At 42.7% G+C, this 14,026-nt stretch overlaps 1 protein-coding gene across 3 annotated transcripts in view; it reads right to left on the bottom strand.

Moving 5' to 3' along the window:
- Nucleotides 1-14,026, bottom strand: part of LOC127423289 (plexin domain-containing protein 1-like) — a 50,122-nt gene that overhangs the window by 18,410 nt on the left and 17,686 nt on the right. For all 3 annotated transcript variants that reach the window (XM_051667468.1, XM_051667470.1, XM_051667469.1), the window contains exon 2: nt 4,348-4,514. In XM_051667468.1, the coding sequence (XP_051523428.1) occupies nt 4,348-4,514 (167 nt within the window). The remainder of the gene's footprint in view (nt 1-4,347; nt 4,515-14,026) is intronic.

Raw genomic sequence — 14,026 nt, 5'->3', positions numbered from 1 at the left:
CATGCCTCGTGAGTCTGCACTGTTTTGGAGGGACGCAGAGGACCAACAGCATATTAGGCAGGTGGTCATAATGTTTAGGCTCATCAGTGTAGGGTATATATATTGAAATTCCTTGTGTACATGTTGACATTGTTTAATGTAGGAACAAGAATTATGTTTCTCAGAGAACTGAAAGGGTGCCTTCAGATGGTTCCACCCCAAATGATACCTCAAGAATCTTTCAGTTTATACACTGTGGTTTAGATGGTCAACTAGCTGGTCTTCCATCCTGAACAGCTGAAAAGTGCCCAAAAGTGACCAGGCTGGGAGGTCACATCAAGACCAGCAAATGAGCTTATGTTGGTTTAAGAATGTTTTTTTTTTTCAGCAGGGAAGACAGACACAAACACACCCCTACAGTCTCTCACACACTTAGAGGAGCATTGTAAACTGGCAAGACTAGAAGGAAATCTGTGTTTAATTTGCACTGAGGGGAGGGAAGCGTAACAATTGATTTGATCAAAATTATTCTTACATGGCTGTTTTATATGCACATATTGCACATATTATATATCAAGCCCAAAAGTCTGAGACCACTGTAGTGAAAATGTTTGTATTTAGCTTTTTTCTAATTTAATAAATGTTTTTCATTACAAATTATATTAGCATAACATTTTGAATGAAAAGATGAGTAAAATAAAAACATTTGTATGTTTTTCAGAATGTATGACAGCATGCACTCAAACTGGAATGGACTCAAACCTGATGCTCCATGTTATCCAGCATGATTTGAGAATGTTCCTAGGAGCATCTTCTGTGCATCAATGGAAACAAGGACATCTGACCTTTTGTGTCACAGTCCTGTCTGGGGTTTTGTCTGACAGGACCGTGGCATCATCGTCCCATGTCTGTCTTGTGTTTCGTTGTCTGTCTTTTGTGTGAGAGCACGGTTTCAGTTGAATTCCCTGCTATGCGCTCTTCGGTCTGTCTTGTTTCATGTCTGGACTATGGTGTCTGGGTCCTGACTTCCTGTCTGGTTCGTTTTCGGTCTGTGTCGGGATCCGGACACTCATGCTCCATGTGTCTGCATCGCGCTTTTGTCATCTTGGCAGCATGCACTCTTGTCAAAAGTTTATGTCTGTCTCTCGCGAACACGGGTGCGTCTCGCATCGCGCTCGCATTGTGCTGCGCGCCCAGGTCGCAAGCTTTCTTCATGTTGTGCTGAGGTTCGGTCACTTCGGTCTGAGATTTGGGGTTTGTGTGTGGCCGAACTCTCGCACAGGTGTCCTGTCTTGTTTTTGTCGCCTTTTGCCTGCATCGCGTGGCACTTGCCTCACGATGTATGCTCAGTGTGAGAATGTGTGGCAACACATTGTTTGGTGTTGCTACCCATCTCTGCTATTTGTTTGTCAGTTGGCAAGGGTGTATATTACCTTATTGTTTTGGTGATGTGTGCTCATGCCATTCGGGTGTTTTGTTGTCTTGTGAGAGCACTTGGCTTTGTTTTGTTTCTGTATCGCCACGTGTCTCTCTGTCTTACATCATACCCCGCCTCCTTGTTTGCATATTATTAGTTTATTAGTCACGCCTGCCCTGTCTTGTTAACCTGTTGATTTCTCTCCCTATTTTAGTCTCCTCATGTTTGCTGTCCAGTGCAAGTTTGTCTTGTTTTCCATTCAGTCCTGTGTATTTGTTTGTTTATTCCAGTTAGTCTGTCAGGCAATCTCATTTCCTGTCCTGTTCATCCCTACCTGGTCCAGTCGGTCCTGTTCCCCGCTGCCTTCTTCCCCAGCCCTGGATTACCTTTTTCCCCAATGGATTAGTTTATGTTTGTTTTTCCCCCTTGTGGAAGTTTTGGTTTGTTTTTGCCCTTTTTGTGTTAAGTCCTTTTTGTTTTTTTTAAAACTCCACACTTTGGTCCTGAGCCTCTCTATTCCTGACAGTATGAATTGGCCAAGATGGACATGGCAGAGATTTTCTTTTTAACGGTTCTTCTGCTCGCCAGCGTGCAGAGCACGCATAGAGGCTGTGCGGGGTAAGGCAGGAGGACAAGTCCAGGTCTGGGATACAATCAGACCTGCCTAACTGATCTTTTTTGGGCAGGTCTGAATGAACCTATTAGATCCTGTCACCCATAACAGGGTGAGGATGAGAACTTTCTCGAGGCAGTCAGGCAAGCCCTTAAATGGGAAGAATTGATCACAGCCGGTGCCTCGGGAGACTTCCCATCCTCATCCCAACCTGAGGACGTGGGCACTCCCCACACGGAGGTGGATGCCTTGGCTGAGCCCATTGCTGCTGACCGCCAAGAGGCAGAGGCTGCTACAGCAGCAGTACTTCCCTCTGCCCGGAAGAGGAGGAGGACACCTACTCCTCTGTTGCTGCCAGCGTTTCCCTGCTGTTCCCAGGCAGCCAGACACTGCCTCCACCCTGAGGCCTCCCCACAGGCCACTGGACCCTGCCCCTTCCTTAAGTTCCCTCCCTAGTTTTCCTCCCTTCCCTCCCTTTCTGTTGTGTTTTCTGTTTTATGTTAGTGTTCCTTTTGTCTGTCTTGTGTATTGTTTGATGTTCCCGTTTTGGGACAGCGTGAGGTGTCCCTTGGGGGGGGTTTACTGTTACAGTCCTATCTCTCTGTCAGTCTGGGGTTTCGTCTGACAGGACCGTGGCATCATCGTCCCATGTCTGTCTTGTTTCGTTGTCTGTCTTTTGTGTGAGTGTCGGTTGTATTCCCTGCCATACGCTCTTCAGTCTGTCTTGTTTCATGTCTGGAGTATGGTGTCTGAGTCCTGACTTCCTGTCTGGTTCGGTTTCAGTCCGTATCAGGATCCAGACACTTATGCTCCATGTACCTGTCTGTTATTGACGTGAGTGCATCACGCTTATGTCATCTTTATGTCATTTTAGCATGTACTCGTGTCAATAGTTTATGTCTGGCTCTCATGAACACGGGTGCACCTCATGTCATGCTTGCATTGTTCTGCACACCCGAGTCGTGACTGTCTTCACGTTGTGCTGAGGTTCGGTCACTTCTGTCTGAGATTTGGGGTTTGTGTGTGGCCGAACTCTCGCACAGGTGTCCTGTCTTGTTTTTGTCGCCTGTTGCCTGCATCGCGTGGCACTTGCCTCACTCAGGTTTTGTTTAGTGTGAGAATGTGTGGCATCAATTTGTTTGGCGTTGCTACGCATTCTCATTTTGTTTGTCAGTTGGCATGGGCGTATATTGCCTTATTGTCTTGGCGACGTGCACTCATCTTGTGAGAGCACGTGGCTTTGTTTTGTTTCTGTATCGCCGCGTGTCTCTGTCTTGAATCATACCCCACCTCCTTATGTGCCCATTATTAGTTTATTAGTCACAACTGCCCTGTCTTGTTAACCTGTTGATTTCTCTCCCTAATTTAGTCTCCTCATGTTTCCTGTCCAGTGCCAGTTTGTCTTGTTTCCAGTCATGTTTTCCATTCAGTCCTGTGTATTTGTTTGTTTATTCCAGTCAGTCTGTCGGTTGGTCTAGTTTCCTGTCCTGTTCATCCCTACCCATTCCGGTCGGTCCTGTTCCCCACTACCTTCTGCCCTAGCCCTGGATTACCTTTTCCCCCTACGGGGTAGTTTATGGTTGTTTTTCCCCCTTGTGGGAGTTTTGGTTTGTTTTTGCCCTTTTTGTGTTAATAAATCCTTTGTTTTTTTTAAAACTCCATGCTTGGGTCCTGAGCCTCTCTATTCCTGACACTTTGTACAAAAGGACTTAACATGGTCAGTTTCACAAATTTGCTTATTTAATAAGTGACCTAGAAATCCTGAAACTTTGTTTATTTTTCTAGGTTAAAATTAGATTTTGAATCCCAGTTTTTCAGTGTGGTCTCAGACTTTTGGACCCCACTGTATATACACAAACTTGCACCGACAAACACTCTGGAGATTTGCTGGAGGATCTGCTTGTCCTGCATGGGACATTTATTCCCTGCCATGATCTCATAAATTCATGCTGGTTTATCCTGTAGATGAGTAATTCCTCCATTGACCGTATGACCCAACAATCACATCATCAGAGGAGTTTTGCAACCTGTTGCCAGGACATAAAGCGATCTCATATGTATCATTAAAAAAAAAAGGTTAAATCGAACCTTTCTGGTAAACAATATAATTAATTGCATGCTGGCAGTAAAGACATGAGGGGTTTTAAATTACCAAGGAAAAAAAAACATCACTTGCCGAGTAATTAATGTCAATGACGCATTTAAGAAGGCTTGAATGTTAATGAATGAGTTTTTAAAGTGATTTTAAGATCATTCACATGGAAAAAATCCAAGGAGAAAAAAGTACAGAAAACAGAAGAGAGACAGGATAATAGTAGGAGCTACAGTATTAACTCACCACCACTCTTGTCATGTTGTCAGAGAGCATGTCAATAGACAGGCCATTGGACGTCTCTTGTCCAGTTCTGTTCTGAGTGTGTCTGCTGGGATCCTGTTGGCCTCTCCTTGTTCTCTGGATGTCTGATGGAGCTCCATCAGCCTGTGCTGTCTGCCCATGAATTACACCTGAAAGAGAAACAAAGCAAATTACATGCCATTTTAGCAAAGACATGAATGTGGTATGCAGACAGGGTCAAGTATTTCACCTAAAAATGAAAATTCTGTCATCAGTTACTTACCCTGATGTTGTTCCAAACTCTTATGACTTCCTTTTTTTATGGAACACAAAAGGAGAATGTAGGCAGAATGTTCCTGCTGATCTTTTCCATAGAATTTAGGTGAATGGGGACAGCACCAAAAAAGCACCATGAAGGTATCATAAAAGTTGTAGTTATATGTTAAAAGCTACATTACAACTCTTCTGAAGCCATATAGTAGCTTTATGTGAGAAATTGATGAACATTTAAGTTGTAAGTAATTCGATGAAAATCATACCCTCCAAAGAAGATCTAAAATCTAATTTGCAGTTCTGCATATTCAAACCTGTTGTGTTGCGATCGAATATGGTATGCAGCAACCAGCGATGGCTGTTTTGGAGTTTTGAGAGTTACAGCAGCAATTTTGGGCTGTTTCTCACACAAATCTATTGTATTGCTGCTAGGACTGTCATGATTATGAAATTTGGCTGACAATTAATTGTCATAAAAAAAATTATGATGATTAATTGTCTGTATTAGGGCATTCATGATTATGATGATTATGTCTTTTAGGGCTTTCACAATTATGATATTTAGTTGTAATACAAATGTGTTTCATACACCTTATAAAGTCATTTATTCATATTTAAATTGGAATAATATCCTCGTGCGACCCCGAGGCCTCAAGCGCTTGTTGCATACTGTTCAGAACACTCTAAGGAGCCATTTAAGGGTTAAATTTCTGACACAATGAGTCATGTGACAAAACACCAAGGCGTCGATTTCCGTGAACTGCTTCTATGGGCGCAGTGCCAACATAAGTGCCTCTGGTAAGAAACATCTTCAACTTTTTTCAATGAAACCTATTTGGTTGTAAAGAGTAGCGTCTCTAGTTTCGTTTGATATGCTGCTTTCAATATTTCATTCATTTTTCATGCTTTGACGTGCTGATAAACATAAAGTACTCAGATGAGTGATGAGGAGCGGTTTTCTGACAGATGTTCCAAAAACATGTTCGTTATTTTGAATAACTTTTCACAGTAACAAATCTGTGGGTCATTTGCTTCATTTTAATCTAAATTTTATTATATTTATGTTTGTTAACACTATAAAATAAGGTGCTATTCATTAACATTAGTAAATGTATTCCTATATATTTACATTTTCACAATGGCTACGTATCGTATCGTCGGACAGAGTGGGGGATTTGTGTTGATCTGGTGGTTGTTGGTGTAGAAATACATAAAATTAATTGTGAGTGCCACCCCTGGCCACCCCCTAGATCAGCCCCTGTACACGCAATGGATGTTGTTGTGTTTCGCCCGTGCGCACAAATTCATTTCAAAGACGTGTTTCCTTCACATTATTATGCGGCACATGGTCTTTTTTTGATCTCCACAACATTCAATTCAGACTTGAAACGGACATTCACAACTTGGGAAAATATGTTCCCTGTCTGTCACTCACTCGATGTTGTGTCGATGTAGTGACACTAGGGGTTCGATCTTAAGAGCCCCAATCACCTTTGCTTAAAATAGAAAAGGCCAATGAGAATTGGTGAGTGGAATTTGCATGCCATTCTCCGCCCCGGACATACGGGTATAAAAGGAGATGGCGTGCACCACTGATTCAGATTTTTTTTCTTCAGAGCCGAATACAAGTTGTGTTCGTCCTCTCACCTTTCGCTACACTGCTGGATTCTTACGGCGCATATCAGCGGTCACCCTCGCACGGTCGAGTGTTGTGCTTCCCCTGGGCGCTTCGGCAGCTGAGTCTGCGGGTGCTAAAAGAGTATATTCAAAAGAGTATATTTTCTTCTAAAAGAGCTCGCGCAAACGCTTGGCGTCTTTTTAAAGATGTCCTTCCGCATTTGCGCAACTGGATGTGGCCGTTATCTCTCCCCTCCGGATACCCATGAAATCTGTCTTGAGTGCTTGGGGTGCCAGCATGCCAAGGCAGCTTTCTTGGAAGGGTCGTGTTCTCATTGCGAGAACATGCCCATGATGTTGTGGTCGTGGCTTACTTCCTTCTTCATGAAGCAAGGAGCCACCGTGGCTGCTCCCCAACCTGGTCCGTCCTGGGCTGACGCTCAGCCAGCCGGGTCAGCAAGCACCGCAGGTGATCTGGATGTGGACATGGGAGCGTTTCCGCCGGCTCAGCCCCTGTGGACCTCCCATCCCCCAGGACGCTCGTTCTATCTGGAAGAGCTGTCGAGCGATACAAGCGGTCCGCCTCAGGGCGGGTTTAATGTGTCATTCGCGGTTCGTGACGAGGATGAGCTTTCGGTCACAGCATTGGAGGGTGGGCTTCTGCTATCAGAAGTGGATGAATCTTCTGAGCTCCCACCCATGGGCGGTAGAGCACAGGATGAGGCAGACGCTGAGATGGCAGCCATGCTTGCCCAGGTGGCTGCGAACATCGGGCTGAAGTGGAACCCTCCACCCTGCCCTGAGCGTTTGCGGCTGGATGATTGGTTTCTGGGCTTGGAGCGCAACTCATGGCTGTGCCCCGCCCTGGTACCTTTCTTCCCGGAAGTGCACGAGGAGATAACGAAGTTGTGGAAGGCACCTTTTTCTGCCTGTACACACTTTGCGGGCTCGTCCACTCTGACTACCCTCGACGGTGGAGCGGCTAAGGGATATGTCGAGCTCCTCCAGGTAGAGCGTGCCATAGTGGTGCATTTATGCCCGCAGGGCACAGCCACCTGGCATGACTGACCAAGGCTCCCTTCCAAGGCCTGTAAGTTCTCTTCCTCATTAATAACGTGGCCGCGGGTCAAGCCGCTTCTGCCCTGCATGCCATGGCCATCTTGCAGGTCCACCAGGCCAAGGTGCTGAAAGATCTGCACGAGGGTAGAACCGAACCAGGGCTGATGCAGGAACTGTGTACTGTGACCGACCTTGCCTTACGGGCGATGAAAGTCACGGTGCGCGCCCTGGGCCAGACGATGTCCACTCTTGTGGTCCAAGACCGGAACCTGTGGCTCAACCTTGCGGAGATGCTTGATGCCGAGAAAGTCCACTTTCTCAATGTGCCATTCTCCCAAGGGGGGCTTTTTGGTGACACCGTCGAGGATTTCGCACACCAGTTCTCGATGGTGAGGAAGCAGACTGAGGCGATTAAGCACATCTTGTTGCGGTGTGACTCGGCCACCTTAAGGCCTCCGAAGTACCGCATCCCTTCTGCTTCTCACCAGAGCCATTCCCCTCTGGTGCCGGCCCTGGCTCCCACACCATCGGAGCCCGTCAGCCGGCCCCCAAGAACCCCAGAAAGGCTTCGAGGCGGCCCTCTGATCAAACCGACAGGCCCTTTATTCACATGAAGGAAGACCCTGGAGATTCTGTGCTTACAGAGTAAGCAGGTTTGAAACAGGTCTCCCCTGTGTCAATGCGTGCCATTAACACTCTGTGTATGAACCCACAATGACAAAGAACATTTACCACTACACAATCATTAAATTAAAGTGAACCAGAGTGCTTTGCATTCATTTAAATCTTGATTTTTATTTTTGCAGGGGTTTGGCATGAACCTCCGTAATGGTGCGTACATCACCGCATTAAAAGAGGTTAATCTTCACGTGCTCTTTGGGTGCTGTTCTCAGTGCGATCTGCGGTGCGGCTCAGTGAGACGGTCAAACATGCCACTCATGGAATTTCTGTGTTTGCTTAAAATTCCTTTATTTGTTTAAGGCATGGAGTTTAACAGTAACCGAGGGCTTTAAAATGGCTCATGTACTCTACAGATATCCAGTGAAGACGATGGACTCAGGATTCAACAGGATCAACAACTGTAATGGGCAAAGTAATAAAATTACACTCATAGAATGGGAGAGGAGATGCTCAATCAATCCTAGCTCACTTTCTTCTCTCTCAGCACCCACAGGTTACACAAAGTTCTCTACAGGTGTAGGAATATCAAAATAAAAGTCTTTACATGTGAACATTTTTAAATACATGACTGTTAAAATACAAGTCTCTAAATCAGTTTCACATTTGGACAGTAAAATGCAACCTGGTCTTATAGTGAAAACGTGACTATATGCATTTTATAGTTATACATGTTTCCCGGTACAATTCCCAGGTGAAATGAACACCAGGAGACGCTACAACAACTGTGTGTTTTATTCACTTTTGTTTTATTCACTTTCACTCAAATCATGACTTCAGTGGCTGAATATGACTTTATAAACCCTTGTTTTTCTCTCTGTTACTCAGACCATGCTATGTTATGATATTGAGACACATTTACTCTAACGCATCTTTTGAAAAATTTTAACCCCAATTCCAAAAAAGTTGGGACAGTATGAAAAATGCTAATAAAAACAAAAATGTGTGATTTGTAAATTATAATCACCCTTTGCTATATTGAAAGCTCTACAACTACACATTATATGATGTTTTATCATGTGAATTTCATTATTTAAAAAAAAATGTACAGTAATTTCAAATCAGATGATTGCAACACGCTCCAAAAAAGTTGGGACAGTCGAGTGTTTACCACTGTGAAACATCACCATTTCTTCTAATAATATTTATTAAGCATTTGGGCACTGAAGACACAAGTTTGTCAAGTTTAGAAAGTGGAATTTTCCCCCATTCATCCATTATGTATGTCTTTAGCTGCACAACTGTAAGGGGTCTTCGTTGCCATCTAATGCACTTCATAATGCACCACACATTCTCAAGTGGAGATGGTCAGGACTGTGGGCAGGCCAGTCTAGCACCCACACTCTCTGCTTACACAGTCATCAAAACGGATCAAAACCACACAAGAAATCAAGCTGGCACGTGACACGACAGAGGCATAAAAGCTATACGAATTGACATGGTTGCTTTAGAAAATGTTCTTTTCATTTCGCTTCGGCATTTTAAAACACTATCGGTTAAGGTTAGGTGTTGGTTAAGGGTAAGGATACCTGTTTTGTTAGCCTCAGTTCTCATTGCTCTTTTCGGACACTACTGGTTAAGTTTAGGGTAAAGTTTTAGGTTAGGGAGGTACATTTTATTAAAACCTTGATGCCTTGATGACCCCCATCCCCATTCACTGTCACTGTATGTAAAAGAGCAGCCTGTACATTCTGTCTAACAGCTCTTTTTGTGTTTAATGGAAGGAAGAAAGTTTGAAACAACATGAGGGTGAGTAAATGATGACAGTCTTCATTTTTTGGGGTAAACTATTCCTTAAGCCACATCATCCCTTTAATTTCTCTTTTCAAGTCTTAATCTTGAATGAAATGTGACTATGGACACCTTGCAACTGTCAGATGGATGAGACAACACTTAAAACATTCTCACACGCTAAATCACTCATAGTGCAACTTGGACAGATTTTTGGCTATTAGGGCAAAGTTTATCAGAAAAACTGAAAAGAAAAACAACCTTGAAGTTATCTGTCAGGCTGCCAGCCATTCCTTCTAGAGGAAAGAGAGAAATCTGCCAGAGGCCAGAGCACTGGCGGCCGAATGTCCAGCTTTAAAGAACAAGACCACTAGACACAATCCTGATGTTTTTTCTTTCTCTATATCTTTTTTCTACAACCCTCTGTGGGACCGTATTTTATCTCTGTTTGGCATAGGAGCTCAGTTTGATCACCTCAATCAGTGGCAGCCAAAAATATGTTTCATTACCCTACCCTGCCAAAAAAAACAAAAAACAAAAAGCAAAAAAAAAAATAAATAAATAAATAAAAAAAACAGAAAAAGAAAAAGAAAAAGAAAAAGATGAATAAAAACAGCCAGTTGGCTGGTCTTAGCTGGTCTCCCAGCCTAGTCAGGCTGGTCATGTTATTGGGTTTAGAGAGGTTTAAGTACCTTTTTTTTTCAGCCACTAAATTTTGCAAGGCTGGGAGACAAACTAAAACCAGCATACCACCTCAGGCCTGTTTTTTTTTTTTTTTTTAGCAGGGTAGTAGTGTGAGCATAGAGACTGAATGGCTGTTTGTTGATGGACAGGTATCATTTAATCATTATGCAAGCAATCCTAATCAGATGTGAGCATCCACCCCCCAGATTCGATTAGAAAATGTTGACCTTTAGTATGAATCTCTTGCTGTTCATCATGTCTATAAAACACAGGCTAATGGAGTGCCTGTATAATTATGCCACTCTTCGGAAAAAATCAGGCCACAGGAAACAATGTGGGGGTGACATGAGTGAGGAAGTGGGGTGGGATGTTGATCCATTAAGCTGTGAGCTGCATTGCAATCATCATCATCATTGCAGTATCACAGACTGTTGTTGAGTCAAGGTGGTAAACAGAGATGGAGACACCACACAGTGGCCATGCACTCAGATTAGGGTAGACCGAGTACAGTTGTAAAGGAATACAGTTGTAACACTGTAAATTTTACATTTTCTTAAGCCTCTTTCATTGTGAATAAGTCGTTATTCCTGAATGACCAAGAAAGGAAACTTTCCTTGTTGTAATTTTTGATTTGTCTACTTAAAATGAACATTAATTGGGACATGTTATTGTGCAATAAGACACATGGTAGAAAATGCTCCTTCTAGAGTTTTGTTAACTTGGATGGATGGGAGGGTGGGTGAGTGGATGGATGGATGGATGGATGGTGGATGGATGGATGGATGGATGGATGGGTAGGTGGGTGGGTGGATGAATGTATGGGTGGGCATGGGTGGGCATGGATGGATGGGTGGATGGGTGATGGATGGGTGGATGGGTGGATACATTATGCAGTGGAAATTATTTTGCTAAGTAGATTAAGTCCAATTTGATTGCATGTGTGTTCATGTCACAGGATGCCTCATATCAAGGTTAGGAAAACCAAGAGAATTTTACCAGCTGATGTGTTAGAATTGATTTGTATGCAAGTATTAGAAATATCTGAGTATAAAATGTGTCAGTATATTTTACTTAAGCCATTTAGCACATAACAAATGAGCACTCGGTCTACACTTCATGCAGTCAGAATAATAATCGTCTACCACTTAGAGGGGTTTGCTGACTGCCCTGCTAAAAAAAAAAATTTAAAAAAAAAAATGCTTAAATCAGCTAAACTGGTTAGGCTGGTCTGTTTTTATAGTTTTAGAGGGGTTTTGGGCACTTATCATGCTGGGAACCAGCTAGACCAGCTAAACACCATCTTGTATATAAGCAAGTTTTAATGCCACATCAAATAAAAAAGGGCATAATGGACATATAACTCTCTGGGTCTCCCATCATTCTCCAACTCTGTTACAGTAGATCTTCATCTTATAATGCACATGAATAATCATGTTTGGCCTACTGAAAAGCATTACATAAAATGGTGAATTAAATGGAAAATTATGAAGTGTGGGAGATCCTAAAATTGAAAGAGGGTCTATAAATACAATGACACCATCAGCAACTGTGAAATGGAAGAGGATATGATTTTAAGTTTTTAGAAACCCAAATATTAAACTGGGTACATGAAATGGTATACAAAATAAAAGAAGTAAATACAGTACATGATAAAACACCAGTAAAAAATACAGCAAACATATATAGGCAATTATTATAACATTAATAGAATTTAAAAGGTCTGCACACTTTTCTTAGCATCTGTGTCCATGGTGACTCGTGGATACTCAGCTGAGTTCACTACGAACATGCACAAACTGTGAGTTTCAAACTCAGGGTTGAGTGAACTAACCCAGAACTGGTATTCTGGAATCAATAACTATGAGTAATCAGGCTTGGTTTAGGCAACCCAGAGTTCAGGGTTTGTGTCAAGGTTAGCTAAACTTGTTTTTTGAAGCAGACCCAAGCTTGACCAGGCTGGGAGTCCAGTTAGACCAGCTAGACCAAGCTGAAGGACTAGTTAGACTAGCTAAATACCAGCTTGACTAGATGAGTAGACCAGCCAGACCCGCAAAACACCAGCTTGACGAGGCTAATAGACAAGCTAGACCAGCTCCTTACCAGCTTGACCAGGCTGGGAGACCAGTTAGATCAGCTAAATACCAGCTTGACCAGACTGGGAGACCAGTTAGACCAGCTAAACACCACATTGACCAGACTGGGAGACCAGTTAGACCAGCTAAACACCAGTTTGACCAGACTGGGAGACCAGATAGACCAGTAAAACACCAGTTTGACCATACTGATAGAACAGTTTTACCAGCAAAACACCAGCTTGACCAGGCTGGGAGGCCAGTTGGACCAAATAAAGACCAGAACATCTTAAACCTGCTAAGACCGTCAAACCATGTGCTTCTATATATGTATGCACACACACTTACCCAGATGCATTCCCCAGATACACATACAGATGTGTATACAAAAATCTCAAACACAGATACATAGGTGAGCACAAACACGTTCTCTCTGGTTTAATCTTCACCTCAGATGTGAGTTGAGCCTGACACACAGGAATGCATTAAATGCTTATTTATTTTACGACTGTCAAGTGAAAAGCAATAGATCAAAATAAAAGGGCTGCACAAAGACCATGGTGGCCTGACAAAAAAAGATGAGTAAGATAGATGAAAGAAAGGGAGACTGAGATAGAAAGAAAGACACAGTGATAGCAATGAATTGGGAAAAACTCAGGCCTCTTTTATTGTGTGAATTACCCCCAAAGGAAGTTAGAAAAGTTATGTCTTGAAAATTTAATTTCTTAAAAAGTTTTAATTCTGCATATTATATAAGGAATGTTAAGCAACCCCAATTGCTAGTCAGAGATCTGGCGCTAAACAGATGTAAGTGAACAAAAGTTGCCTGAAGAGGTAACTATAGCAACAGTCATAATCCATGACTTTATTATGGATAGACTGTACTTAGCACTAGTGTATCCCCCAAAAAACGTCCTAAAGATAGTTAACGTTTAGCTAACTGTGCTAGGTGTGCCAAAAGACAAGGTTGCACAATACTAACAGACTGTGCCCCAAAAATTACTTCTAGAAATTACTTTATAATATTGATACCCCTAGTAGTCACAGTATAATTTGGTTACTGGTTTATTTGTATGTATCTTCTGAACATGTTGCCCCATTACCCAGCAATTCACAGCAGCTGTGCTTTGTCTTCTGACCTCAAACGTCTCCTTACCAGCATATTAAAAGAACATTGGAGAACAGCAAAAGGTTCTCAGGCCATAATAAGATATATTGGAGAGGAATGAGAATGCAAAGGATTGAAATAGATAAGAAGAATTAAAAAGGATACAGGGAACCAGAAAAATGGTGGATTATGTTTCAATGGGCTGCACGTCCAAATGATCGAGCATTTCCTTCAGTGGTTTCAAGGGGAGTTCAGCCAAACCAACCACTTACTAAGGGATTTTGCCTAAAGGAGTGCTAAACCAACCCTTCAAGTGAGAAAATAAGAATGGCAATGTTTAGACAGAGAGATTTTGTGCACAAATACAGGAAAAACTAAGAAAAATGGAAAAGGCCTACTCTGCATTCTGGTAAAAATTGCAGACTCTTGTGTGGATTCAGAGAAAGCAAATGTTTTGGAG

The sequence above is a fragment of the Myxocyprinus asiaticus genome, chromosome 32, assembly GCF_019703515.2.
Source record: "Myxocyprinus asiaticus isolate MX2 ecotype Aquarium Trade chromosome 32, UBuf_Myxa_2, whole genome shotgun sequence".
In the NCBI taxonomy this organism is placed as follows: domain Eukaryota; kingdom Metazoa; phylum Chordata; class Actinopteri; order Cypriniformes; family Catostomidae; genus Myxocyprinus; species Myxocyprinus asiaticus.
The sequence above is the reverse complement of the archived record's forward strand: the minus strand, read 5'-3'. Positions and strand labels throughout refer to the sequence as shown.